Genomic DNA, 25,444 nt, shown 5'->3' on the forward strand with positions numbered 1-25,444 from the left:
TGCTACTGAAGCTCTGAATAACAGCACGGCAGCTTGAGGAATGCTTTTGTTTGTATAGTAACTGAGTAAGAAAGTAGTGATACACAAGCTTGGTTGCAGTCCTGTTTATTAAAGGAAAGCTGTTGGGTTAAAGATGTGAATTTCTGACACGTTTATGGCACACAGTGATGATAAGCAGAAACATCTATACAGCATGCGACTGCGAATAGACTCGGCCTCTGTTGCAAAACGTGTCTCGTGAACACAGTTTGGTAAAATGATGCTACAGGAACAGTTCAAATACACCATCGCCTTTAACGTCTTGGCCCCGTCTTAAATTCTACCGAATCCTAATTACTCTGAGGAGACAGAATTTACATCACAAAGAGACGAGCGTCGAACGTGTGTTGAAGTCCGTTTTCTATTGTTAAAAGTTGTTAAAGAAGAATTCTCTCGCTTTAAATACTGCATCGTAACAGTGTAGGACAGAGACACAAAACTCAACGTGAAAACCATGTCTTTGTAAAACATGCGGAAAAAAGTTCTCCAGAAAAGGAAAATGAAGCAGTTTAAAAAGATTACAAGGGTCTCTTTTTTTTTTGGAAATGTGGAACAATTACAGCCAGCATGGGAAAAAAAAAAAAAAAAGCTAAACAGGGAAAGAGAGCAGGGCACATTTAACCGAGGCCAGCCCTCCACTGAGTAAGGCACCAGTCAGATTCTGTACACCTTTACACCATCACACACTCAAAACAATATATTAATAATATTAGAAAGAAGGCAGCTTTCTCGGGTCATACACGAGGATGTCATGTGGGTGAGTTTGATTAAGAATCTAATAATGTACCACCGAAACTGTTGTAACAAAAGTGTGTGTGAGGGGCTTAGTAAACAACCCAGATAGATAGATAGATAGACAGATATATTCTCCTTTATAGTCAGCTGCGGTTTTGTAATAGAGCCACAAATTATTACGGATTTCATGAGATACTAAAATCCTGGTCATGTATTTTGCAACTTAACACCCAAGACTTACTATATTATATTTAGAGACTCTAAAAGGTTCCCGGATTGAAGTGTAATATTTAGCAATATTCCTCTGCCTTCTTGGTTTCCTGTAATCACTAATTTCTCCCTCGCTCGTTTGATTATATGTATGATGGCTGCTACGGGTTCAGCGTTTTGTGGCTATGAAAAAAGATCTAGCGTATTCTCAGTTTCCCGGTTGCTTTTCTAAATCGAAACATTCGCAGGTCTGTCCGACGCTACGTGCTATCTCAGGACAGACGTCAGTCGGTGACTTTTTAATAACAGATTTATTATGATCTCCTGATGCCATCTATACATTAAAAAACACTACCCACCCTCCACACCTTCACCTGGCACAGAACAAAAAGCAAGAATGCAAAATAAGTTATAAGCGTATACTTTTTTCCCCTAAATACCAATTCTTGAAGCTCGACTGACTGATCCGTGATAATATAACGGCAAGAAATACATCATAAATCAATATATAATCAGTGGTAGAAATTCTTTGCTAGCATTGACAGCAGGTGAGCTTTGGGGAGAAAAATCTGTAAATCCATTAACCCAGTCGTTCTTAGGACCCTACGGAAGGCTGCCTGGTTTGTTTTCCTCGTCCATTTTGTTCGATGCTGCCTAAGTGGCTGCGCTTCCCCCGGCCTGAACCACGTCCTGTAGGAGTTTCTGGTAGAACGGTGAGTACACGAGCTTGTTGAAGTTCACCAGGTGGCTCAGTTTAATCCCGACTTCCTCCAGCTCTTTGCTGATGGGAACCAGACCTCCGGGAACCGCTGGTGGGCTCTTTTGAGGACCCGTTTCCAAGATGCCCAGGAGGAAGGACTGAATCCGAGAATCTGTGTATTACAGTTGAAGAGCTCAGTGTGAAGGCTACGGATGAGAATCTGTCATTTCTAAATTGGATTACACACCCACATGGATTACGCAAAATTAACCTTAAAGTGTTTAGTCTCCTTACAGGTTAAATCACCCAAGACAAAAATGATGTCATGCTGATGTTAATTTAAAAGCGCTAGTATTACTTTGGCCAATAAAATTGTACATGGTCAGAATTAAGCACTAAAAACATTTACATTTAAAGGTGGGGTCTCCGTTGTTTGAGAAATGCTTCAGAAAACTGAGTCGGGCCGCCAAACAAAACAAATACAAAACTAACGTGTATCCAATGAGCATAAAGAGGCGGGTCTTGTCAATATGGGCGGAGAGAGTGTTCAGTGCGCATGTGTGACATTAGCAGAAAAGCGGTTTTAACATGGAGGATAAAAACAGAAAGAAAGCGAAGAAAGGCTTACGATAAGACAAGAAGTAGGACGTGTTAATATAGGATCAGCTTTCCAGCGCTGGAGAGAACTGAAGGAGCAGGAAGTTGGCACATATTCACAGATTGGAGTTTCCTGAGTCAATAACTCCTGAGATAAACACTGTTACTACACAAACAACACCTCTTTTCTATCGTAGTAATGTAGAGACGCAGCTACAACCGTGTTTTGTGTAGTAACAGCGTTTAGCTCAGGAGTTATTGACTCGGGAAATTCAACTTTACTTAAGACCCCGAGGGGCTTTTTTCCTTCTCGATAGGTGAGTAACGTTGGTTTTACTTTGTTACACAGAACTAATATATGCCTTTGTCCTTTACATGATTATGCTTATGTGTCATTTTTGCTTGTTTGTTTATCTGCAATCGTATTGTTCTTCACTTCAGCTATGATAGACACATTTCTTTCCATTAGTTGCCTGGGTTACGCATGTGTGTGTGGGCGGAGCTATCAATACAGGGGTGGGACCCATTTGGTTAGGGGCGTGTTTGTTTTGGTGATTTCATATGACAACATTGGCTTTCAAACAACGTAGACCCCACCTTTAAGTCCTCTTTACTCAGTTTAAGCCATTAGACGAATTATGAGCAAAATATTAAGCAGCGTGTCATATTCTGCTGCACTACGTTAAATGGCTCTAGATTAAATATCTGGAACAATAATGTAGCTTGTACAATGAACGAGGGCTGGAAATTAGGATGTGCCTGAGAAATTATGAATGATCTCTATGGCTTTTATGTTTAAAAAAAAAAGATCTCATTCTCCTGACAAATTCTCCTGTAGCTCTGACCGCTGAAGCAGCTGAAAACACACTGGAGTGAACAATTAATTCTTGTCGATAGTAAACCTGTTATAAGGTACGAAGGTTCTTCTAAAGTAACAAAAGTCATTACCGACGAGTTTACGGATGGGGTTATCTTGGGACTTGACGGCTGCGATCTGGCCTTTCAGAGCGTTCTGTCGGTCTGGTTGAAAAGGAGAGAAGCCGTGCTGAGTCAGACATTCCCCCAGCTCCAAACACAGCTTCTCCCCGATAGCCGTGAACGTCTCGTCTGTTTTGAAAGACCTGGGAAAGACACGGTGAGAGAGTGATTGGTCTTGTACATGTGCAGGGAGAGAAGCAGAGGATATGTGATCCCCAAAGAGCAGAGTGATGCTTACGGTGAATGCATGTCAGCCAGCAGGATCCTGACTGTGTTCTTCAGCGTGTCGATGAGCCCTGGCAGCCCGGAGATCGCCTCCCCCGCGCTGTTATATACGATCAGCAGCACAGACGCCACCAACGTCAGGCGCTCCAGCTCTAACTGCATCTCCAGAAACCTGCCACGATCCATCAGCACTGTCTACCGAGAGAGAGAGAGAGAGAGAGAGAGAGAGAGAGAGAGAGAGAGAGAGAGATTATATTGAGATGATCTGACAGCAGAAAAAGAATGGGGGGATTAGTGGAGAAGAGGTTGGAAAGGAAGTGAAGAGAAGGAAAGGTAGATAGATAAAACCAGATAAAAAAAAAGGATACGAGCGAGGGAGGAGGGCGGGCAGAGAGAAAGATATAAAAGAAACAGACAAATGAATAGATAGATATGTAGAGTCAGAGACAGGTGGAAGGAATAGGAGAAGAAAGAAAAAAAAGTGAAAGAAATGGAAGGGAAGACAAATAGATGCTCAGACAGACAGATAGATAAAGATAGATTGCGACAAACAGCGACTGTCGGATAAACAGACAAATAAGACTCAGAGACTGATGTACAGACAGATGAACACATACATCAACTATCGAAGAGTGTGTGTTTGAGTGTGCGTGTGTGTGTGTTGGAGTGTGAGTGCGTGTGTGTGTTGGAGTGTGCGTGCGTGTGTGTTGGAGAGTGTGTGTGTGTTGGAGAGTGTGTGCGTGTGTGTGTTGGAGTGTGTGTGCGTGTGTGTGTTGGTGTGTGCGTGCGTGTGTGTTGGCGTGTGCGTGCGTGTGTGTTGGCGTGTGCGTGTGTGTGTGTTGGAGTGTGCGTGTGTGTGTGTTGGAGTGTGCGTGTGTGTGTGTTGGAGTGTGCGTGTGTGTGTGTTGGAGTGTGCGTGTGTGTGTGTTGGAGTGTGCGTGTGTGTGTGTTGGCGTGTGCGTGTGTGTGTTGGCTTGTGCGAGTGTGTGCGTGTGTGTTGGAGTGTGCGTGTGTGTGTGTTGGAGTGTGCGTGTGTGTGTGTTGGAGTGTGTGTGCGTGTGTGCGTTGGAGTGTGTGTGTGTGTGTGTGTTGGAGTGTGCGTGTGTGTGTTGGAGTGTGTGTGTGTGTGTGTGTTGGCGTGTGCGTGTGTGTGTTGGCTTGTGTGAGTGTGTGAGAGTGTGCGTGTGTGTGTGTTGGAGTGTGCGTGTGTGTGTGTTGGAGTGTGCGTGTGTGTGTGTTGGAGTGTGCGTGTGTGTGTGTTGGAGTGTGCGTGTGTGTGTGTTGGAGTGTGCGTGTGTGTGTGTTGGAGTGTGCGTGTGTGTGTGTTGGCGTGTGCGTGTGTGTGTTGGCTTGTGCGAGTGTGTGAGAGTGTGTGCGTGTGTGTGTGTTGGAGTGTGTGTGCGTGTGTGCGTTGGAGTGTGTGTGCGTGTGTGTGTTGGAGTGTGTGTGCGTGTGTGTGTTGGAGTGTGCGTGTGTGTGTTGGAGTGTGTGTGTGTGTGTGTGTGTTGGCGTGTGCGTGTGTGTGTTGGCTTGTGTGAGTGTGTGAGAGTGTGTGCGTGTGTGTGTTGGAGTGTGCGTGTGTGTGTGTGTGTTGGAGTGTGCGTGTTGGAGTGTGCGTGTGTGTGTGTTGGAGTGTGCGTGTGTGTGTGTGTTGGAGTGTGCGTGTGTGTGTGTTGGCGTGTGCGTGTGTGTGTTGGCTTGTGCGAGTGTGTGAGAGTGGGTGCGTGTGTGTTGGAGTGTGCGTGTGTTGGAGTGTGCGTGTGTGTGTGTGTTGGAGTGTGCGTGTGTGTGTGTGTTGGAGTGTGCATGTGTGTGTGTTGGAGTGTGCATGTGTGTGTGTTGGAGTGTGCGTGTGTGTGTGTTGGAGTGTGCGTGTGTGTGTGTTGGAGTGTACGTGTGTGTGTGTGTTGGAGTGTGCGTGTGTGTTGGAGTGTACGTGTGTGTGTTGGAGTGTACGTGTGTGTTGGAGTGTGCGTGTGTGTGTGTGTTGGAGTGTACGTGTGTGTGTTGGAGTGTGTGTGTGATTAATGCCGTTAACCCAGTTCTTCAGGATTAACAGAGATGTCAGAAGCTCTTAGCCCACCTCTGGGAATGTGTCCATGCCGTGTTCCCAGTGCAGCAGTCGTAAATAAGCATGGTTGTGCACGTTGAGCAGCAGCTGTGAGGAGGTCCCGGGCGAGCTTGTAGCGCCACCTTCAGCACATCGGAGCACCGAGTCCGCCGACTCCTGCAGCCATTTCTGAGTGAAGTCCAGAGCAGCTGAAAACGTGTGCACGTGATTAGTAACCAGCAAACAAACAGGACTCTCAGAGCTCCGCTGTCCTGTAAGATCATCTTTTCAAATCTTTTTGAATAATCAATTAATTATATTTAAGGAAAATGGGCCAGAGTTACTGAGAGCAGCTGGAAGTCTTTGTATTTTGTGTTTATCATGAAGTATTTTTCTTTATCCGTTTCTAGTTACATTTAATGTTGTGAAACGGCCTTGAATCAAGCGAGGTTTTGTTATCGCAGCTATAAACAATCGATCCCTCTCCAGCCTTACTTTATTCTCTCTAGAAGCAAATAAGGAGGAAATATAATCAAGATTGACTGTTCTAGATCTCTGAAACTGGAGACTCCTTCCCAAAATGCTAAATAAATATCTCCTGGCTGAAAAACCTCACCGTATCGATGGTTAGAATTCTGTTTACGAGTCCGTACCGTTTTCCTAACGTTTCCCCAAAACACTCGGGTGATTTGTTGACGTAGTATAAAAATCAGTAAAAGTCTCTCACAAGGTTGTTTGTTGAGTAACTCCTGAAACTTGTTCCTCTCGTACTCCACCGAATGCTGCAGCAGGTGAGGCCGGAGACTGCTGACAGCAAAGTTGGCCATGTCAATCTTCATTTTGTCCAACACTGCAAAAATAGACCTGCGAGAAACAAAGCAAACCCAACGTTACTCACCTATCGAGAAGGAAAAAAGCGCCTCGGTGTCTTAAATAAACTTGGCCACATATTCACAGATTGGAGTTTCCCGAGTCAATAACTCCTGAGCTAAACGCTGTTACTACACAAAACACGGTTGTAGCTGCGTCTCTACATTACTACGATAGAAAAGAGGTGTTATTTGTGTAGTAACAGTGTTTAGCTCAGGAGTTATTGACTCAGGAAACTCCAATCTGTGTATATGTGACCAACTTCCTGCTCCTTCAGTTCTCTCCAGCGCTGGAAAGCTGATCCTATATTAACACGTCCTACTTCTTGTCTTATCGTAAGACTTTCTTCGCTTTCTTTCTTTGTTTTTATCCTCCATGTCAATGTTAAAACCGCTCTGAACACTCTCTCCGCCCATATTGACAAGACCCGCCCCTTTCTGCTCATTGGCTACACGTTTGTTTTGATTTTTGTTTTGTTTGTCGGCCCGACTCAGGTTTCTGAAGCATTTCTCAAACAACGGAGACCCCACCTTTAATACGGAGTACGGCCAAACATTTTTGGCCTTTTTAAGACGCACAAGGGCATGCCCTAAGATGCCCTGAGATGCACAAGGGCAAAAAAAAAAAAAAGAGAGGAAAAGACAAGAGAGAGAAAACACCCAGGAGCAAATTATACAAATACCAAAATTAAGTTTTTGAATGGAGAGACTTGTGTTTACTTGGTCATTAGAATAAGCACTGGCCCTTCCCTCACCTAAAAAGAAGGACGATGTCCGTGATGTCCCAGAGCTTACGGACTTCACTGTCCCTAGATGGTGCGCAGAAAGCGCCCATGGTGTTGATGATGAACTGAGCCACCTTGCCGATGTCCAGTGCTCCGTTCTCCGCCTGCTGTTGGATGAGTGACAGGTCCAGCGCCTCCTCGATCTGTCCTTTCAGACGTGTCTGGTACGGCATCAGGAAAGACAGCAGCGTCTAAAGAGGACAATTAGAATCGAATTGCATTTGCCCAAAATAAAATAAATAAAATACAAAATCATATACAGACAATAAGACCTTTATTGTGACCTTTATTTAATCGTGGGAACGAGCCAAATTCCATAGAATCAGACGTGCTTATACATTTGAATATTTACAGAAGTTACATTGCAAACAGTTTGAGATCATTTGATATATTGGCATTAAATTTAGACAGTCAGTAACAATTCTTTGTTTTCATTTAAAGCTAAATTTAATACATTGAATGCTGATGCATCATTTATTATATTGTCTGCATAAGCTGTTTGTTTGCATCAGACAATAGTCATGCAGCATTAAAAATAAACAACAACAACAATAATAATAATCACTAAATGCAATCCTAAATCGTACAAGGTTTTTTTTTTATTACAATTTTCATGATAATTTTTCCATGAAAAAAAACAACAACATTAATGTTAGCTAACATTATAACAGTTCTGCTGAATTCTGAAATCTGATTGGTCAGGAGACCTTGCTTACTTTTCCACACTCATTTTAATACATCATCATTTCCAGAACAGCTGCTCATTTACAGGGGCTTAAACAAGAATGAATATAAATATATTTAAATATAAACAGTTAAAAAAACAAACAAATGGGTAATTGTTGAGATGCTGACGTTTTCTGTTAGCGTTGTTTATTTAACATTTGTATAAAGGGGTCATCAGTGTGTCAGTGGTTTAAAAAAAAAAAAAAGTGTATACGTTTTCTGGATGAAGGAGTTTGTGCTTTACACCTTTTTTAAACTAATTTATTTTAACTTCAAGGAAGAACGAAAAGAAAGACTGGTGTTGAAATTGCTATGTAGCTGCTATATCAGGAACTCGTTTGTTTTGTGGATGCTGTACAACATTTGAATATCCAGCGTGTGAGACTTTGCACCACTAATCACGCTGCCTCTAAAGTTTAGACATAGCTTACCTCTTTAATTTCCCCGACCAGTTTGATCGCATGCTCGTAGACGGGCGGATCGTCGTTCAGCTGGGATTCAAGACAATCCCAGAATGCCTTGTGCACAATTTCCTTAACCTGCTTCTCTAAACTGCCAAAAAAAAAAAAAAAAAGAACTTTAAAGCTTTGTTAGTTAACTTGTGGGATGATTGAGATTTCTAATGACTTTACCTTCCCTCAGGAGGCTCGGGGGGTTTGATTTTAAAGCCGCCGTTCACTACGATCTCATGAGCCAGCGCCATGTTAGTCACGCCTTTAGCCGTCTCCATCAGCTCCTCTACGGTGACAAACTTGGACGGGCTGGCTGTGAAGATCAGAATGCACACATCTTCTGTTAAAAATATACTGTATACATGGGATAAATCTATTTGCAGTTAAAGGTGCGGTGCACGATGTCTGAAAGCCAATGTTGACATTTGAAATCACCAAAACAAACACGCCCATAACCCAAATGGGTGTCACCCCTGTTTTGATAGCTCCGCCCCACACATACAGTTGTGTTCAAAATTATTCAACCCCCAATGCTGTAAATGGTTTTAGGGAATTTAGTGTACATTTGTAATTGTATTCAGAATGAAATCCTACAAGGACTTCTTAAAGAACCATATGCAACTAAAATGACATCAATTAGTTTTGTAATACAGTAGTAAATGTTTCTTTTGTGAATTCTTCATTGACATAATTATTCAACCCCTTAAAGACTACCACTCTGAAGAACAGAGGTTCAATGAAGTGTTTTCAATCAGGTATTGAAAACACCTGTGGATATCAGGGAGCAGCAATAAAGCCTAATAAGCACCAATTAGGCAGCTTTAAAATGACTGTGATACTCAGCTCCTTCTAGACATTTACTGGTGTGGTTACAAACATGGTGAGGTCAAGAGAATGGTCCAGGAAGACAAGAGAACAGGTGATTACTCTTCACAGGAAGGGCAATGGCTATAAGAAGATTGCAAAGATGTTAAACATACCAAGAGACACCATAGGAAGCATCATTCGCAAATTCAAGGCAAAGGGCACTGTTGAAACGCTACCTGGTCGTGGCAGAAAGAAGATGCTGACTTCGACTGCTGTGCGCTACCTGAAGCGTAGAGTGGAGAAAAGTCCCCGTGTGACTGCTGAGGAACTGAGAAAAGATTTGTCAGATGTGGGTACTGAAGTTTCTGCTCAGACAATACGGCGCACCCTGCGTAATGAAGGCCTCCATGCCAGAACTCCCAGGCGCACCCCCTTGCTGTCCCCAAAGAATAAGAAGAGTCGACTGCAGTATGCCAAAAGTCATGTGGACAAACCACAGAAGTTTTGGGATAGTGTTCTGTGGACTGATGAAACAAAATTAGAACTGTTTGGGCCCATGGATCAACGCTATGTTTGGAGGAGGAAGAACAAGAAAAGAACACCTTGCCTACTGTGAAGCATGGCGGGGGGTCAATCATGCTTTGGGGCTGTTTTGCTTCTGCAGGTACTGGGAAGCTTCAGCGTGTGCAAGGTACCATGAATTCTCTTCAGTACCAGAAGATATTGGATGACAATGTGATGCAGTCCGTCACAAACCTGAGGCTTGGAAGACGTTGGACCTTTCAACAGGACAATGATCCCAAGCATACCTCCAAGTCCACTAGAGCATGGTTGCAGATTAAAGGCTGGAACATTTTGAAGTGGCCATCGCAGTCACCAGACTTAAATCCGATTGAGAACCTCTGGTGGGACTTAAAGAAAGCAGTTGCAGTGCGCAAGCCTAAGAATGTGACTGAACTGGAGGCTTTTGCCCATGATGAATGGGCGAAAATACCCGTAGATCGCTGCAAGACACTTGTGTCAAGCTATGCTTCACGTTTAAAAGCTGTTATAACTGTAAAAGGATGTTGTACTAAGTACTAAGATTGAATGTCACTTGGGGGTTGAATAAAACTGATAATGATGTGAGCTCAGAAAAGACATTTGTGGTTATTTCATTATAAATGTTATGTTATATTTGTCTGACCTACATGTGCCTCTTTGATTTAATTGTAAGCAGGATGACTGAATGATCATAATCAATGTCAAACCGACCAAAACAATCAATTTCAGTGGGGGTTGAATAATTTTGAACACAACTGTACATACGTAACCCAGGCAAATATTATGGCGGAACCTGCTGGGGCAGCTGGCCGAGGGGATATTTTTATCAATAAATGAACTCGATGAGTAATACTATGGTAATACAAAATTGCTTCTTGCCTCATCGTAAGGCTTTTTTTTAGCTTTTCGTTTTTATCCACCATGTCAATGTTTCAACCGCTTTCGGCTAATGTCACACATGCGCACTGAACGCTCTCTCCGCCGCATATTGACAAGACACGCCCCTTTCTGCTCATTGGCTAAACGTTTGTTCTGTTAGTCGGCCCGACTCAGTTTTCTGAAGCATTTTTTAAACATCGTGCACCCCGTTTTTAACAATAAGAAAATGTAGAAAAACAGAAATATGTAGGCTTGTGAGACTGTGGAGCTGTGATGGAGAGAACACTTTAAATGATGGCATGGCCTAAAAAAAGAAGGATGCAGAGCAAAAAAAACAAACCCAAAGGTGCTCCATTCAGCCGAATTGAAATCGACTTATGAGACATTTTAAATCAGATTAGACAAATGGCTGTGAGTTCGGATCTAAAACGAGTCAGGACTGTTGTCTTAAAGATAAATCTATTTTAGATGCTTAGGAACAAGAACTTGGGGCGTCTTAGAGAGCAGGAACGGGTTTGATATCACCGGTTACTTTAAAAGTAAAAAAAAAAACTATTTTTATTTTTTTAGGAACTTTTCTATGAATATATTGCTGCTAGTTATGAAAATCTATAAAAAAAAATCACCACAAATTCTTGAAGTCCTGAGTGTCTACCTTCATATGAGTTTCATATTAACCACCACCGTGGAGTGAGACGCGACAAAGACGCTCAGTACCGAACACGGAAAAAATAATAACAATGTGTTCAATATTCATGAATAAATGATATGTATAAACATGTACAGTACGTGTGTGTGTGTAGATGTCAGATATGTTATATAGGGGTTTGAGGCATAAGTAGCACAGTTACAGAAAGTGAAACGCAGAGAAAACACTACACTTGTCTTACACGGAGGAGTCTGTCGGTGAGGACTGGGCGTGTTCGTTCGGATTCTTTTCCGCAGCAGCTCTTCTGATGTGTCTGTCTGGACTGTGGAGTCTTCTGACCCTTTAGAGTCGACCTTCTTTCCCTCCTCATTTGATCGGTCATTTGGTTCCTTTGGCATCCTCCACAAGCCAGCTGGGAACTGGACAAAACCCGGGATCAGAGTGTAGAGTGTACACACAGGAACACGTACACAAAAATGAACACACCTTTGTTGTATCATTCAAATGTTAATTAATAAATAAATAGATAGATAGATGGAAGTAGAGAGAACGTAGAAAATCTCCAACAACAAAAATTGCTTCCTAAATGTATTCAGCAATGTAAGCAAGTACATTTACACACACAAACCAAAATAAAAAGAAAATAAAGTGAAAAAAATAATAATTAATGAATAAATAAACTAATAATTATTTAATCGTTCCAAAAAAATAAATAAAAACAAAACAATATAAATAAATAAATAAATAAAGTCCCTCTACAAGGTGAACACAGACATTGTTTCCTGTGTTACTGCGCATCCATTTTCTTTATGTTATGCTTCCGGGAGGTGAATTTGGAATTCAACATGAATGCGCTGGAAAATCGAGTAAGTCCAAAACCATTCAAACGGTTTAAATGAACTTTCTTTTTAACTGTCCCATGAGTGCTTCATGCTGATTTGACCTCCTTCAGCTATCTGAACTACATTTGTATCTAGAGGAACATCGTTGTCTGTGGAGAGAGTATTTCCTAAACTTTTAAACGATCACTTTAGCTCTCCAAGACCACAACTGCTTTCATTAATAAACCTTAGTCAATGATTACAAACCCAATAACTGACTGGTTCCTAATAACTGAACCCTTCCACCACATTTCTATTGGCCGTTCCAAAATACGATGTTTGTTCTGGTTTAACCATTTCTCTGTAGACATCCTTGTGTGCTAGAGACCGTGATCTTGCTTCAGTTAAGCTTCAGCTCATGGACAGATACACTGACACTCTTCTGTACAACTTTCTGGTAAGGATCCAGGAATCATACGACCGTCAGTAACGGCAAGCCTTCGCACTGAAAAAAGAAGACGTTTCTGGCACCTGGTGAATAATTGTACACACGTTTTTTTTTACGAAAGTGGGGCATGTAGTGGTAAACGTTAAAGATTTAAGTGACAAGGAAACCTAATACGATTTGAACTGGCAGCCACATGCTTGGTTAAACAATAGTTACAGATTTGTAGCGTCAGTGCAGTAAAGACTAACCAGCTGGCAAGCACCTGAATGGTTTGTCTGGACAACCCCAACACAAAATGGTATTGTTTCCCCGTTACTGGTACTCAGCTGTTGTCAGGGATCCTAAACTGTCGCATGCTGGGGTCCAGAAAAAGAACAGAGTAAAGGCTCACAGGAACGAAACTGTTTAACGTCCTTTTACCCCGCGAGGATATTTAATCTACATGTTACCAGGCAACCTGACAGTATCCTGCGCTGCAACCCGGTCAGAAGAAGGGCGTTTGCAACGTTTAACTAAGACACAGTGGATAAATGCAGAGAAATCAGAGCTTGGGCTCATTTAATTATTGTGACCGTGAAAACATCGGAGTCATGATTTTAGATGTTTGGGACCGAGTAATGACCGAGACATCATGAAGTCTCGTCGAAGGCACGTTAAGAATGTGAGAAAAGAAGTTTTTTTTTGTTCTCTTCCATAATTAGGTTAGAGTGGTTCAATGTTTGAATGATCCCAGCCCATGTTCATGAAGCTCCGCCCCCATGGCCTACAGTGGCTCATATGGTTTATATAAAACAATTTGCATATTCAAAAACAAACAAGCGCCCTAAAACTTATGTTCATTTTCCAAACGGATTTTCTTAAGGACTTAATGCATATTTGTTGAGGCCACAACACAAACAACTGTATTCTGTATTCTGATTCTGTATGAAGGAAAGTATTTCCTTCTGAAACATGAAGGCGACGTGTTAAAGAATTTGAGTTAGACGACAGCTAGCAGTGTTTGAGAAAAGTCCTACCTTCTCCTGTGACGGATCTACACACGCTTAACAGAAGCTTAGAAAACTAACTACATATGGGAAGCAGAAAAGATTCTAATCAGTGATGATTTTAACTGTAAGGATTTCTCATAACCTCCTGTTCACCTTAAATGAGGACAACGTTCTCGAGCTTGAGCATCACTGAAGCTGCAGGGTCTCGATATCTGACGCATCTAAGTGACAGATTAAACAATCTTACTCCTAATGATGGAGAAATTTCAACGATGTATATTTCTTCCTGTCACACAGCAAAGTTCACCTTCAACCGACTGATCTCCAAACAAGCAGCAGTTGGAAAAGGGAACAGGGAGATCTACAGGCAAAAAGACACTAAAGAACCTTGTTTGATGCTGACGAGCTGCAACTGTAGAGCAAGACCCGCCTCTTCGGGACGAGACACGCAAAACATAAAGCCTCTTGAAATATCATTTCCGAACAAAGGCGCAATTTACCAAAACGACCTGAAAAACATATTTGGTGGCATTATAAAAAAGAAAACAAGTACTAAATAGAAAACAACAAATACATTCAACCTATAAAGAGAGCAGATCTTCATCTGAGTGTTGAAATTAGATAAAGAAAACCACATTAAACATAGCAATGCAAAAATACTGCTTTCCGATTTATTTCTTGAGTTAAACAATCCGACGTTAAATATCATTGTCTGTAACGGTAACTGGTGTGACCTACCTGACAAGCAGCGATAACTTGAAAAAAAATATTACTGCTAGATAGTGATTAATTGTGCACAACAGGTTGGAGGAATTCTGGCTTATACCACTTTAAAAACAACAAAAAAAAAAATGCTTCCACTCAGTGATGTTGGTCCATCATGACGCCCATACGATTAATCTTCAGCTCGTACACGTACCCTGACACTCTGTAGAATTTGCTGGAACAATCTAGGAATTTGTACTTACAAATTGTCTATATTCTGTTACACTATGGAGCTACTGTCACTAAAACAAATTTTTCTTTCTGATTCTGATTCTAAATCGTAGGTCCCTCAATAACGGAAAGCCTCCGTAGACCCGTAGCAACAAACCATGATGCTGCCACCCCCATGCTTCACGATTGCACTTAACATAACACTTTGTACTTCAATCAAAATTTTCTATACTGGATTGATCCTGGATTGCAGTAGGCATCCGGCTCACCACGTCATCTTTAGCAAACTTTAGACGACAAACTTTGCCCTTTTATGGGGAGTAACGGACACCTGCCATGCACACCGTACCTGTTCACTGATTTCCTTATACTGGACCCATGAATATTGACAATACTAAATGTAAAAGTGGACTGTAGGTTCTTGATGATACCCTGGGGTTCTCAGTGACTTGCTGTGATACTTTTCACCGTGGCCTTGGCGCTATTTTTGCTGGACGACTATTCCACAGTGGACAGGTGGAACCCAAACGCTTAAAATGTATTTCTAACTTTTTCAAGCCTAGTGAGCATTGCTAACTTTTTTTTAGGTCCTCAAGAATCTCGTTTGATCGCGGCATGCCATACTTCCATAAACCTGTGTGCTAAAGACCAGACTTTGACAGTGAAGACACCAGTCTTGTGTTCTTGAATCATGGCTCTCATTGACACCCCTCTTGAATAAAACACTTGATTTAAATTAACTCATACTCCCAAATTCTCATGTACATTTCCTTCTTGGATCATTTTGCTCAATAAACAAATCTAAAAAAAAAAAAACTACAATGTCCTTGCGTCGTTTGTTTACAAGCTTAGATGGAGATTTTATCTTATTCGGGTCAAATACGTCCAAAAATACAGAACGTTGTAAAAGAAATCACAAATTTTCCAGCTGTCTTGTAGATGTAGATCAAATTATCCATATACGCTTGAGTTATGAGTGTATTTGTAGCAGGAAAATCATGAAAACCAAGTGTTTGGGATGTGGTAGCCTAGTGGTTAAGGTGTCGGACTACTGACCGGAAGGTCATGAGTTTGAATCCTAGGTCCACCAAGCTGAGCAAGGCCCTTAACCCTCAGGTGTATAAACTGAAATACATTGTAAGTCACTCTGGATAAAGATGTTTGTAGCAGGAAAATCATGAAGCTGTCTGACAAAGTCAATGTAAACCCAGAACAGATAAGTGGTCTGTTTTTAATGCCCCTTCAACTAATTACTTAGTACTGACATGACACTGGTTCAATCCTAAATAGCTACCACTACCCTACATTAGTGCACTATTTAGGGCTATTTAGAACAGCTGTTAAACCCTACACAGTGTTACAGTGCACTATATTCAGACCAGTCTCCCATTTCGAATGTCAACCTTTTAAACCCTAGCTGCTTGGCTTGGCTTAGCTTAGCTTAGCTTAGCTTAGCTTAGCATGGCATGGCTAGCTACGCAGATAATAACAACACCCCCACCCACCCCGAACAAACTGAGGCTTTTGTAAGTGAATTTATCTCGGCTGTTTTTCGCACCTAAATTCGCTGACGTCACGCGATTCATTGACAAAACAAGCAAAGGAAGCATTTTTAAAGAACTAACAACCTTACCTGACTTTTACTGATAAAAAAAACTCAAAGGCGTCAACGCTGTACTTAGATCAGTAGGTCGCGTTCTGCCACTTGTTGGATAAAAATAAAGTCTTCGGCTGCGCACCACCACCTACGGAACGCTTGCTTTGGATCCTCGATTAATCTGATGGACAAATAAACATTTCCTACCCGTATTCCGACAAACCCCGCCTCCTGGCCTTGGTTTGGCCAGAAGTTAAGGTTTAAACTCGCAAACAGTGCGCTAATTGGACAATTTACCGTTGTTATGATTTATTAGCCAATCAAAGTAGAGGACCCCGGATGTCTGAACAAATAAAAGCGTAGAAGGCGGGATTATACAGAATGCGAGTATGTTTACGGAAGTATAACCGTACGTTAACCGATTGGAGTTCTTTAACGCTACAAAATTGCTAACGTGTATGCGAACGAGAAATGACTGGAAACTACATTTCCCATCATGCAATGCAAGTCCAACTTTTTTTTTTTTTTTTTTTTTTTTTTTTTCAAATTTAACAGTCATTTTTCTAAACGTAGATTTGTGGGTTGTGTTAACAGCCAGATAAACACGTATATTATACAATATACTGTATATATAGGTGAATTTATTTATTTATTTGTTTGTTTTAATCGAATATTAAATGACGTTTAATAAATCGTCACTAGAATCAGAATTTCACTAGAATCAGAATCATGAGACATGCAAACATGTTCTCTATATTAGATATGTAGTGGGATTTTAAGGAAAATAGGTTTCTGCTAGAAACTGACAGCAGCAGTACAGACAAGCTAGGGATGGGTTTTATTTCTAACAAATTAATTAAATATTTTCTCAACCCATATTGATCAAACCACACAAACTAGATTAGAGACCAGAGACTGTCTATCTGGACTTCTCCAGCTCAGCACTTAAAATGGGTCATGCCATGGAGCCTGTGAATCTATGTTTAGTCATCACTAAGAATAGATGCTGTATGGCATTTGTATGTCTAAGTGAATGGTCTCTCTTCTGCCAGATTTTGCTCATTAATTCCTCTTCAGTAACTGTTTTATCCTGGTCAGGGATAATGTACATTTTCCAGTATGACCTGTATGTTTTTTTTTCTTTTTTTTTCTTCAGAGGATGAAATATGGCTTATAAATTGGTTCCATTGGGGCATGACACATGCAAAGCCAGCACAAATTCAGCAGACAAAACAGCCTTGTTGGTCATTTGTGTAAAAAGCTGTGAAAAAGCATGATAAGTTCAGTTCTATTGATATTATTTTAATTATGATATTATTAAAACTATCCTCTTACCTTATGTAGACCACATGATAGTATCTCAGATTATGTGTTGTCTATGTGTTTTTTTTTGTACTGTGTTACCTCCCTAACGATTTTAGAGCAATGGTATTTTTAGTTTGTGACCTACTGAACCAGTATCAGGATGTATTCACTGATATCACTGAGACTTCAGGACGCTATGTAGAATGCCGTCAGGCAAACACCATAAATGTAAATAAAACTAACCCTTTAAATACATTTTATGCGGATTTCCAATTAACTAAGTATAAAAATGTACAAAGAAAATTTAAACACAGTAAAAAAATGTGTTCATTTACACTGAGCTGCTGTATTTTTTTTTATTTTTACTAATAAGGAAATATAATGCTTGTAAATTTATCTCATTTATAATTTATTTGTAATTAATCAGTAAAAAATATATTAGAACCAAATTCAAACTGCAAAGATACAAATTTTTTGGTTAAATTTAAAGGTTAGTATTTTTTAAATGTTAATCTCTTTTATTATTTCACCTTTTAATAATTGCAACAAACTGAAACATTCTAGAAAATAAAAAAGTGGTTCAGAAATTGAACATGTTAGACTTTGATTTGTCGTTATTGTAAAAAAAAATAAATAAAAAAATCGCTTCATCTCAGGAACTCATTCTCATGCACATTATAAGAGGTTTTTGTTTGTCTGAGAGCAGAGAGAACACTACATAAGCGTTAACTGTGGTTTTATGAACACTAAATAATCAGTGGGAGTGTCTAACATCATGTACACCCACATGCTGAAATATTCAATAAAATCATATATCAAGTCACATAGTATTTGACATAAATATTTAAATACCATGTCACTTCTTTCACTGGATCCTACTCATCAGGTGCAGCTGTTCTAAATAATGCAGTTTTTTATTATCATTGTTTTTTTTTGGGTTTTTTTTTTGGCTCTGCTCCTCTAACTGCTAGTTCTGTGTGTCATCAGGATACCATGAGGAATCAAGTGGTTAAGGTTCTGTGTTGTTAATTGGGGCTTTTAACCCTCTCTGCTCCAGGGGTGGTGTATAATGGCTGACCCCAACCTCCAAAGTTGGGACATGCAAACAGATTGACATACAAACAACACTGTGGAGTCAAACGCCTTGTACACAAACTTGGGCAATATAATCTTAGATATATTGATATTACCACAACAGTACTGACACAATAACTCTGGACTGACACTTTAACTCTGGACTTGCACAGCACAGTACCACTTTATACACGCCATACTGCACATGGGCACTTTAAGGACAATAATTAAAACCACACGCATTTATGTATATTTATGTATATACATTATTATTCACTTATATTTTCATGTTTTATATAGTTTATTTTAATATACTTTATACTTTTGTATTTATCTACCTCCTTTTAGTTATATTTTTTATCCCAAATTGCATTCCTTATGTTTGAATACCGGACAGATTCAAAAAGCATTTCACTGCATGTCGTACACTGTATGTATGTGTATGTGACAAATAAAATTTGATTTGATTTGATTTGAGTAAAGGTCTTATCGATGGGTTTACGCTGGTAAATGTGTTAAATATTAAATCAATAAAAATCACATTATAATACATAGTAGGGGGGCACGGTGGCTTAGTGGTTAGCACGTTCGCCTCACACCTCCAGGGTTGGGGGTTCGATTCCCACCTCCACCTTGTGTGTGTGGAGTTTGCATGTTCTCCCCATGCCTTGGGGGTTTCCTCCGGGTACTCCGGTTTCCTCCCCCGGTCCAAAGACATGCATGGTAGGTTCACTGGCATCTCTGGAAAAATTGTCTGTAGTGTGTGAGTGCGTGAGTGAATGAGAGTGTGTGTGTGCCCTGCGATGGGTTGGCACTCCATCCAGGGTGTATCTTGCCTTGATGTCCAATGATGCCTGAGATAGGCACAGGCTCCCCGTGACCCGAGGTAGTTCGGATAAGCGGTATAAAATGAGTGAGTGAGAATACATAGTATGAGACAAAAAGTCTTCAGGAACTGAGCAAGCAAAGTGCTTTTGTGATGTTAGTTATTTCTGAAGCACAGTGTTAATAATCCCAGGAGTTACCATTTTCATCATCATCATCATCATCATCAGCTTTATTTAGACATAGACCAGGTAATGGAAAGATCTCCAAAAATCTCCACCAAACCAACTAAAAATGACCATCTGTTATATTAAATCTGAGGAAATTCTTTATAGAACTGTGAAGGGTTTAAATAAGGTCTGTTTAAATGTGAATGAAAATAAATGGCTATTGTTTAAATGCAGACGTAGGTGGGTTTTTCAAACATTAGGTGTCACCAAATCCTACATTTCTGGAAAATACTTTGTGCTGTGGTTTTTCCTCCCCTTTTATTTTCTTCTTTAGAATCGCTGAGGACATTAAAATCGACCCGAGGCTTTTCTCCTAAATAACCACATACAAACTAACAACAACAACAACAACAACAAAAATGTTTGAAAACAATTATTCACGCAGGAAACAGTATTCTACCATAAATTCGTGGTTTGTGGATACAGCCAGGAATAGATGTTATGCATAAACATTAATTTAGTTTGTGTTTAAAATGTTTTTAATACTAAAAAATTGGTTCACAGAGAAAATACACACACACACACACACACACACACACACACACACACACACATATATATATATATATATATATATATATATATATATATATATATATATATATATAATGTATGTGTATCTGTGTGTGTGTACTCAATATAACAACAATGAATAACAACAACAACAATAATAATAAATAATAATAATAATAAATAAATAAATAATACTAATAATAATTATAAAAGAGGCTTTTCGAAGTAAAGAAAGAAAGAAAAATAGTTTTCTTTTTATTTCCACTTTCCCATATCAGGCATCTGATTGGTCCAATCTTGGTATCATACTGGACTTTGATTTGTTCAAGATTCCGACGCTTAAAGTTGTGGTATCAGGACCTGATTTTATTGGCTGTTGTTTCTCGAAGATTCTTCAGGTGATTGATTAGCTGTTCACTAATAAGGTAATTAAGAAGGGTGCCATAACGTAGTCTAACTTGATAAAATGTATACCATAAAGAAAGAATCGCGTCTAATTAAACACACACACACACACACACACACACATATATTTATTTATATACCTGCAATTGTGTACTAATCAAAAAGCTGACATAGTATGCGGGTTGCCAAGTGGCCTGGCTAATTTGTCGAGTTTGATAGCTGACAAAACGGCGTAGGCGTGTTTTAATTATTAAGATCTATATATTCAAATTTATTTGTTATGTGCACCAAATTTCAGGGACACTTCAGACTCAGGTATTCTACACAATTCTACACAAACGACAATCATGAGCAAAAGCAGAAAAATACATAATGAATGAACTGATAGTTAGATAATGAACTAGCAGCTAATGCTTGCAAAACATGTCCACCTAATAGGGAGTCTACTTTGCTAGCTGCTTTTTGCTTGTACTTTATTTTGTACATATATTCTATATAGTTATTTATATATATATTCTTCTTAAGGCCTACTTGTGAGCTGCTTTCCGCAGCCTCGTTAGCGCAGTAGGTAGCGCGTCAGTCTCATAATCTGAAGGTCGTGAGTTCGATCCTCACACGGGGCAGATAATATAAATTTTTTTTTTTCTATAAGAAACAAAACACTCTTTCATTTTTACGTATATAAGATAATTTATTAAGGTTCTTAGTGGAAACTCCCAGGGCTGCAATTTACAGCCTTGCTATTTACAGCCTCGTTAGCGCAGTAGGTATCGCGTCAGTCTCATATTCTGACAGTCCTAAGGTCGATCACATGGGGCATGTAATCATTGTCCTCATTCTCTCTGGAGTTTTCCACAGGACACAAAACTTTGTCTCTCATTTTATGAAATACATGGGTGACTTGCTAATTTGTCCTGTTTAAACCACTAACACTGACCCTGGAAAATTCCCACTGCAGCAAACAATAGCGTGTCAGTCTCATAATCTGTAGGTCGTGAGTTTAATTCTCACGGGGCCCGACACATTTGTCCCCAATCGGCTTGTGAGTTTTCCACGGGACAAAAACCATGTCTCGTTTTACGGAACACATGGCTGCCTTGCTCATTTGTTCTGTTTAAACCACTAACACTGGCCTTGGAAAACGGGGCACGATACATTTGTCCCCAATCGGCTTGTGAGTTTTCCACAAAAACCTTGTCTCGTTTCAAGGAACCTTGTCTCGGTTTAAGGAACACATGGCTGCCTTGCTCATTTGTTCTGTTTCAAGCACTAACACTGACCCTGGAAAATTCACATTGCAGCCTACCTCCCAGCCTCGTTAGCGCAGTAGGTAGTGCGTCAGTCTCATAATCTGAAGGTCGTGAGTCCAATCCTCACACGGGGCACGACACATTTGTCCCCAATCGGCTTCTGAGTTTTCCACAGGACAAAAACCTTGTTTTGTTTTACGGAACACATGGCTGCCTTGCTCATTTATTCTGTTTCAACCACTAACACTGACCCTGGAAAATTCACATTGCAGCCAGCCTCGTTAGCGCAGTAGGTAGCACTTCAGTCTCATAACCTAATGGTTGTAAGTTCAATCCTCACACGGGGAACCTTGTCTTGTTTTACGGAACACATGGCTGACTTGCTAATTTGTTCTCTTTCAACCACTAACACTGACCCTGGAAAACTGCCAGGGAAGGTTTTTCTACAGCCTCATTGGGAGACTCATTTGTCCCCAATCGGCTTGTGAGTTTTCCACGGGACAAAAACCATGTCTCGTTTTAAGGAACACATGGTTGACTTGCTCATTTGTTCTGTTTCAACCACTAACACTGACCCTGGAAAATTCACATAGCAGCCTAACTCCCAGCCTCGTTAGCGCAGTAGGTAGTGCGTCAGTCTCATAATCTGAAGGTCGTGAGTTCAATCCTCACACGGGGCACGACACATTTGTAACCATTCGGCTTCTGAGTTTTCCACAGGACAAAAACCTTGTTTTGTTTTACAGAACACATGGCTGACTTGCTCATTTGTTCTGTTTCAACCACTAACACTGACCTCTGGAAAATTCACATACCAGCCTCGTTAGCGCAGTAGGTAGCGCGTCAGTCTCATAATCTGAAGGTCGTGAGTTCAATCCTCACACGGGGCACGACACATTTGTCCCCAATTGGCTTCTGAGTTTTCCACAGGACAAAAACCTTGTCTTGTTTTAAGGAACACATGGCTGACTTGCTCATTTGTTCTCTTTCAACCACTAACACTGACCCTGGAAAATTCACATGGTAGCCTACCTCCCAGCCTCGTTAGCGCAGTAGGTAGCGTGTCAGTCTCATAATCTGAAGGTCGTGAGTTCAATCCTCACACGGGGCACGACACATTTGTCCCCAATCGGCTTGTGAGTTTTCCACGGGACAAAAACCTTGTCTCGTTTCAAGGAACCTTGTCTTGGTTTAAGGAACACATGGCTGCCTTGCTCATTTATTCTGTTTCAACCACTAACACTGACCCTGGAAATTTCACATGGCAGCCAACCTCCCAGCCTTGTTAGCGCAGTAGGTAGTGCGTCAGTGTCATAATCTGAAGGTCGTGAGTTCAATCCTCACACGGGGCACGACACATTTGTCCCCAATCGGCTTGTGAGTTTTCCACGGGACAAAAACCTTGTTTTGTTTTACGGAACACATGGCTGACTTGCTCATTTGTTCTGTTTAAACCACTAACACTGGCCCTGGAAAACTGCCAGGAAAAGTTTTTCTGCATCCTCAGCGCAGTAGGTAGCGCGTCAGTCTCATAATCTGAAGGTCGTGAGTTCAATCCTCACACGGGGCACGACACATTTGTCCCCAATCGGCTTGTGAGTTTTCCACAGGACAAAAACCTTGTTTTGTTTTAAGGAACACATGGTTGACTTGCTCATTTGTTCTGTTTAAACCACTAACACTGGCCCTGGAAAACTGCCAGGGAAGGTTTTTCTGCAGCCTCGTTAGCGCAGTAGGTAGCGCGTCAGTCTCATAATCTGAAGGTCGTGAGTTCAATCCTCACACGGGGCACGACACATTTGTCCCCAATCGGCTTCTGAGTTTTCCACAGGACAAAAACCTTTGTTTTGTTTTACAGAACACATGGCTGACTTGCTCATATGTTCTGTTTCAACCACTAACCTGACCCTGGAAAACTGCCAGGGAAGGTTTTACTGTAGCCTCGTTAGCGCAGTAGGTAGCGCGTCAGTCTCATAATCTGAAGGTCGTGAGTTCAATTCTCACACGGGGCACGACACATTTGTCCCCAATCGGCTTGTGAGTTTTCCACGGGACAAAAACCTTGTCTCGTTTCAAGGAACCTTGTCTTGGTTTAAGGAACACATGGCTGCCTTGCTCATTTATTCTGTTTCAACCACTAACACTGACCCTGGAAAATTCACATTGCAGCCAGCCTCGTTAGCGCAGTAGGTAGCACTTCAGTCTCATAACCTAATGGTTGTAAGTTCAATCCTCACACGGGGAACCTTGTCTTGTTTTACGGAACACATGGCTGACTTGCTAATTTGTTCTCTTTCAACCACTAACACTGACCCTGGAAAACTGCCAGGGAAGGTTTTTCTACAGCCTCGTTGGGAGACTCATTTGTCCCCAATCGGCTTGTGAGTTTTCCACGGGACAAAAACCATGTCTCGTTTTAAGGAACACATGGTTGACTTGCTCATTTGTTCTGTTTAAGCCACTAACACTGGCCCTGGAAAACTGCCAGGGCAGGTTTTTCTTCAGCCTCGTTAGCGCAGTAGGTAGCGCGTCAGTCTCATAATCTGAAGGTCGTGAGTTCAATCCTCACACGGGGCACGACACATTTGTCCCCAATCGGCTTCTGAGTTTTCCACAGGACAAAAACCTTGTTTTGTTTTACGGAACACATGGCTGCCTTGCTCATTTATTCTGTTTCAACCACTAACACTGACCCTGGAAAATTCACATGGCAGCCTAACTCCCAGCCTCGTTAGCGCAGTAGGTAGCGCGTCAGTCTCATAATCTGAAGGTCGTGAGTTCAATCCTCACACGGGGCACGACACATTTGTCCCCAATTGGCTTCTGAGTTTTCCACGGGACAAAAACCTTGTCGTTCAAGGACTTGTTAAGGAACACATGGCTGCCTTGCTCATTTATTCTGTTTCAACCACTAACACTGACCCTGGAAATTTCACATGGCAGCCAACCTCCCAGCCTTCTTAGCGCAGTAGGTAGCGTGTCAGTCTCATAATCTGAAGGTCGTGAGTTCAATCCTCACACGGGGCACGACACATTTGTCCCCAATCGGCTTGTGAGTTTTCCACGGGACAAAAACCATGTCTCGTTTTAAGGAACACATGGTTGACTTGCTCATTTGTTCTGTTTAAACCACTAACACTGGCCCTGGAAAACTGCCAGGGAAGGTTTTTCTGCAGCCTCGTTAGCGCAGTAGGTAGCGCGTCAGTCTCATAATCTGAAGGTCGTGAGTTCAATCCTCACACGGGGCACGACACATTTGTCCCCAATCGGCTTCTGAGTTTTCCACAGGACAAAAACCTTGTTTTGTTTTACGGAACACATGGCTGACTTGCTCATTTGTTCTGTTTCAACCACTAACCTGACCCTGGAAAACTGCCAGGGAAGGTTTTACTGTAGCCTCGTTAGCGCAGTAGGTAGCGCGTCAGTCTCATAATCTGAAGGTCGTGAGTTCAATCCTCACACGGGGCACGACACATTTGTCCCCAATTGGCTTCTGAGTTTTCCACGGGACAAAAACCTTGTCTCGTTTCAAGGAACCTTGTCTTGGTTTAAGGAACACATGGCTGCCTTGCTCATTTATTCTGTTTCAACCACTAACACTGACCCTGGAAATTTCACATGGCAGCCAACCTCCCAGCCTTCTTAGCGCAGTAGGTAGTGCGTCAGTGTCATAATCTGAAGGTCGTGAGTTCAATCCTCACACGGGGCACGACACATTTGTCCCCAATCGGCTTGTGAGTTTTCCACGGGACAAAAACCATGTCTCGTTTTAAGGAACACATGGTTGACTTGCTCATTTGTTCTGTT

The 25,444-nt window shown here is 41.2% G+C and overlaps 2 protein-coding genes and 13 non-coding genes across 18 annotated transcripts in view; 14 read left to right on the top strand and 1 right to left on the bottom strand.

Annotated features, from left to right (window-relative positions):
* Nucleotides 1-89: 89 nt before the first annotated feature.
* Nucleotides 90-16,255, bottom strand: tcp11l1 (t-complex 11, testis-specific-like 1). Of its 2 annotated transcripts, XM_060884978.1 has the most exons (11): nt 16,072-16,255; nt 13,890-14,011; nt 11,486-11,663; nt 8,547-8,679; nt 8,346-8,466; nt 7,159-7,379; nt 6,262-6,398; nt 5,568-5,743; nt 3,498-3,679; nt 3,230-3,402; nt 90-1,856 (listed from the first exon to the last, which is right to left on the bottom strand). In XM_060884978.1, the coding sequence occupies exons 2-11, from the start codon at nt 13,977-13,979 to the stop codon at nt 1,639-1,641; spliced, it is 1,629 nt and encodes a 542-aa protein (XP_060740961.1). In that variant the 5' UTR covers nt 13,980-14,011; nt 16,072-16,255; the 3' UTR covers nt 90-1,638. The 2 variants fall into 2 exon arrangements, with proteins under 2 accessions (XP_060740961.1, XP_060740962.1); XM_060884979.1 differs by lacking the exon at nt 13,890-14,011 and having other exon boundaries at nt 16,072-16,254.
* A 4,069-nt stretch (nt 16,256-20,324) lies between these two features.
* LOC132856236 (uncharacterized) overlaps nt 20,325-25,444 on the top strand; it is a 33,077-nt gene continuing 27,957 nt past the window's right edge. Inside the window, exon 1 of one of the 3 annotated variants that reach the window (XM_060885750.1) lies at nt 20,325-20,407. The gene's annotated coding sequence lies outside the window, so the exon portion shown is untranslated. The remainder of the gene's footprint in view (nt 20,408-25,444) is intronic. The other 2 variants (XM_060885749.1, XM_060885748.1) reach the window with 2 other exon arrangements.
* On the top strand, nt 20,938-21,010 carry trnam-cau (transfer RNA methionine (anticodon CAU)). The gene has a single exon. It is a non-coding gene; the product is annotated as a tRNA-Met (tRNA).
* trnam-cau (transfer RNA methionine (anticodon CAU)) lies at nt 21,700-21,772 on the top strand. The gene has a single exon. It is a non-coding gene; the product is annotated as a tRNA-Met (tRNA).
* On the top strand, nt 22,245-22,317 carry trnam-cau (transfer RNA methionine (anticodon CAU)). Its single transcript has one exon. It is a non-coding gene; the product is annotated as a tRNA-Met (tRNA).
* trnam-cau (transfer RNA methionine (anticodon CAU)) lies at nt 22,455-22,527 on the top strand. The gene has a single exon. It is a non-coding gene; the product is annotated as a tRNA-Met (tRNA).
* Nucleotides 22,676-22,748, top strand: trnam-cau (transfer RNA methionine (anticodon CAU)). The gene has a single exon. It is a non-coding gene; the product is annotated as a tRNA-Met (tRNA).
* On the top strand, nt 22,917-22,989 carry trnam-cau (transfer RNA methionine (anticodon CAU)). The gene has a single exon. It is a non-coding gene; the product is annotated as a tRNA-Met (tRNA).
* Nucleotides 23,356-23,428, top strand: trnam-cau (transfer RNA methionine (anticodon CAU)). The gene has a single exon. It is a non-coding gene; the product is annotated as a tRNA-Met (tRNA).
* On the top strand, nt 23,577-23,649 carry trnam-cau (transfer RNA methionine (anticodon CAU)). Its single transcript has one exon. It is a non-coding gene; the product is annotated as a tRNA-Met (tRNA).
* Nucleotides 24,142-24,214, top strand: trnam-cau (transfer RNA methionine (anticodon CAU)). The gene has a single exon. It is a non-coding gene; the product is annotated as a tRNA-Met (tRNA).
* On the top strand, nt 24,363-24,435 carry trnam-cau (transfer RNA methionine (anticodon CAU)). The gene has a single exon. It is a non-coding gene; the product is annotated as a tRNA-Met (tRNA).
* On the top strand, nt 24,592-24,664 carry trnam-cau (transfer RNA methionine (anticodon CAU)). Its single transcript has one exon. It is a non-coding gene; the product is annotated as a tRNA-Met (tRNA).
* Nucleotides 24,813-24,885, top strand: trnam-cau (transfer RNA methionine (anticodon CAU)). The gene has a single exon. It is a non-coding gene; the product is annotated as a tRNA-Met (tRNA).
* On the top strand, nt 25,033-25,105 carry trnam-cau (transfer RNA methionine (anticodon CAU)). The gene has a single exon. It is a non-coding gene; the product is annotated as a tRNA-Met (tRNA).

This window comes from Tachysurus vachellii, chromosome 13 (genome assembly GCF_030014155.1).
Source record: "Tachysurus vachellii isolate PV-2020 chromosome 13, HZAU_Pvac_v1, whole genome shotgun sequence".
NCBI lineage: Eukaryota > Metazoa > Chordata > Actinopteri > Siluriformes > Bagridae > Tachysurus > Tachysurus vachellii.